Source organism: Malaya genurostris, chromosome 2 (assembly GCF_030247185.1).
Source record: "Malaya genurostris strain Urasoe2022 chromosome 2, Malgen_1.1, whole genome shotgun sequence".
Taxonomy (NCBI): Eukaryota; Metazoa; Arthropoda; class Insecta; order Diptera; family Culicidae; genus Malaya; species Malaya genurostris.
Window position 1 is genome coordinate 254181646 of NC_080571.1, and position 2700 is coordinate 254184345.

General features: G+C 37.7%; 1 protein-coding gene across 1 annotated transcript; it reads right to left on the minus strand.

Moving 5' to 3' along the window:
* Window positions 1-270: 270 nt before the first annotated feature.
* On the minus strand, window positions 271-1333 carry LOC131432953 (astacin-like). The gene is made up of 3 exons (XM_058599608.1): window positions 1216-1333; window positions 972-1151; window positions 271-910 (listed from the first exon to the last, which is right to left on the minus strand). The coding sequence occupies exons 1-3, from the start codon at window positions 1310-1312 to the stop codon at window positions 354-356; spliced, it is 834 nt and encodes a 277-aa protein (XP_058455591.1). The 5' UTR covers window positions 1313-1333; the 3' UTR covers window positions 271-353.
* Between the last annotated feature and the right edge of the window lie 1367 nt (window positions 1334-2700).

Genomic DNA, 2700 nt, shown 5'->3' on the forward strand with positions numbered 1-2700 from the left:
CAAATACACAAAACTCTTGTTCTACGAAGTAAATTAAAAAAAAACGTAAACTTTTTTTTAAAGACTAATTCGATTACGAACCATTGCTTCAGTTCGTAAATGAAGGTTTTTGTGTAACAGGGCAAATAATACCAGATTGGTGTAAGATACATTTTCTGAAACCCATTACTATTTTAGAATGGTTATATATGATATGGTTAATATGACAAACCGGAATTGAATTTGTCAGACTATGAAATATGGTGCAGTTTGTTACAAAACTTGACAGTATATTTTTAATTTTCATTGAATACACAATTTATTTGCTAACAAGTTAGCATACATTTACAATAATCACCGTGCGTAAGATCCAACTACTTCGAACTTTTACAGTACATATCCAGTACCATTTCGATGTCAGACTGCTTCAATCCTGCATTGCTGCCGAAATCTCCGAACCAAGCCTTCTTATTCATCATAACCGGATAGTCCAGACTGGCGGCTCCGGCCCATTTAGAGTAGTGCATCACCGAGCCGTAATTGTACTTGATGTTGTACATTTCTACATTTGCGGCCGATAAAATGCCAAAGTTTGTATTGAAAAATTCATCTGTCTGATACTCGGGCAATAAAGCACTCCTGTTGATGTTCAGCCAATCATCGCGATCCGGTCGGGTGAACTCGTGGAACGCTCCTAGCGCATGTAACATCTCGTGAACCGGCGTCCCAACGTACTCCGTACAGTACGGGGTTTGCAGGTTGATTTGATGATAGTTGTTGTCGGCGTGGTAACCAACGTAGGAATAGCATCCGGTGTCGCTGTTCCCGATCGATACGTAGTACTGCTGATTTGTAAACGGAACAAAACGAACGCAGGTTTTCGTGTGATATTGGTTCATGGCCGACATTATTAGTGCTCGTTGTTGGATGGCTGGAGGGAAGGAGTAGTTATTAGTTCTAGATTTCATTTTTATTGTAACGAGTTTCATTACTGAAATTTCCAACTATTTTATATGGAACAATGCCCTTCGGCCATCTGTCCGCTGTATTACGGATAACCACTTTACTGGTTTGAGGTTTCAGTATGATATCTCCTTGGTAGTAGTGCCCAAGACCAAACTCGAACGGGTAACGTCGGTCGAATTTACTGTACTCTTTGGCTAGTCGTACGCCTATAGATGGAATCACAACTTGTAAAAACTTTGCATCTGAACTAACATACCTGATGGGATTTACCAACGGCTTTGCTTGGTTTGTAGTAACATTCGGATAGGTTGGGTATCGTTGCGAAAGCAAGGAAGCAGAACCAAACGCCAACTAGTAAACGAAACATACTGAACCGACAGACTGAATGATGCCCAGACGAAGCGGTTAGTATTCGTTTTATACCCAAAAATCGACACTGCATTTCCGTCCGGCAACAGGTTTCGATCAACTAATTTATTATCAGTGAACAATTATAGTGATTTATAGTGTCAAGTTAAACCAGATATTATAATTTTTTGGAAATCGAGGCAACGAATGCACTTACTTATAGAAGGGTATTGGCCGACTTTTGAGCTTTAAAATACACCACGTACTTCCAATGAAAATGTCTTTAAAAATTTATTCTAGTCTGGTGCGATGATGAGGAAATTAGAACATACCTTTACATCGTATTTTTAAGGGTGCTCAAATCGAGTCCGTAAACTAAGCCAAACTGAGGCAAACCAATTCGATTTACTCATATAGTTTTTACTTTTTCTTCGACTGATTTATCTGAAATGACACCCTTCTCCACCTCCGTTGACGTACACCTTTTCTACGTTACCTCCTTTTACGTCACTCTTTTTACGTACCAAATTTCAAATAACGTAAAATTTTTTACGAACCTACTCCGATAAAAGAGGTTTTTGCATAAAATGAAAACGGTTTCCGGCTCATTGATATTCCAATGAAACCATACAATATGTTTTTTTTAAACAGTTTTGAAGAGTAGATTCCAGAAAAATTATGTTTGAGGTCGATTTATTAATTTTAGTTGTTTGACGTAAAGCCGCCATAACTAAGTTCAGTTTTTGCAATGACTGAGCGGAAACATATATTGGAGAAGCCAAATGAAAGAAAACGAACAGAAAAGATGAATTTTTGGAAAAAGATACGCTCAGAGACAGGACTCGAACCTGCGTTTTTATGCATTCCGTAACCGTCACCCGACCGATACCTTCTATCCAAACATCTTCTCTGTCCATCAAACACTAGTTCTCTCACTTTATACCTATTTCTCCGATCAAGCATTGAGTAGGAGAGTGTATTTATAATCGCTTGTCACCTTTTTTAATGGTGTTTGAGGTATTTTTGAAATCCAAGATAGTGACTTCTGGTTTATTGATATTCGTTGAAAACCCTTACAATATGGGTATGCTCGGAACGAATTTGATGAGTAGATGCCAGAAGAAGATGTTAGAGGTGGTTCTGAAATCCAAGATAGCGACTTTGGGTATTTTTGTATTCCTTAAACATTCTTACATTATTGATATTTTCGGAACAGATTTGATGAGCAGATGCAAAATTTTCAAAACGCTACGCACTGATGAGTTTAAGATGGAACGTAAAATCAAGTGAAATTGGTTATGTGCACCTAGCATAAATTAGGGGGTAATAATAATATGATTTAATAATATTTCAGTTTTCTTTGTCGTAAAGCCGCCATAACTAAGTTCCGTTTTTTGCAATGACTGA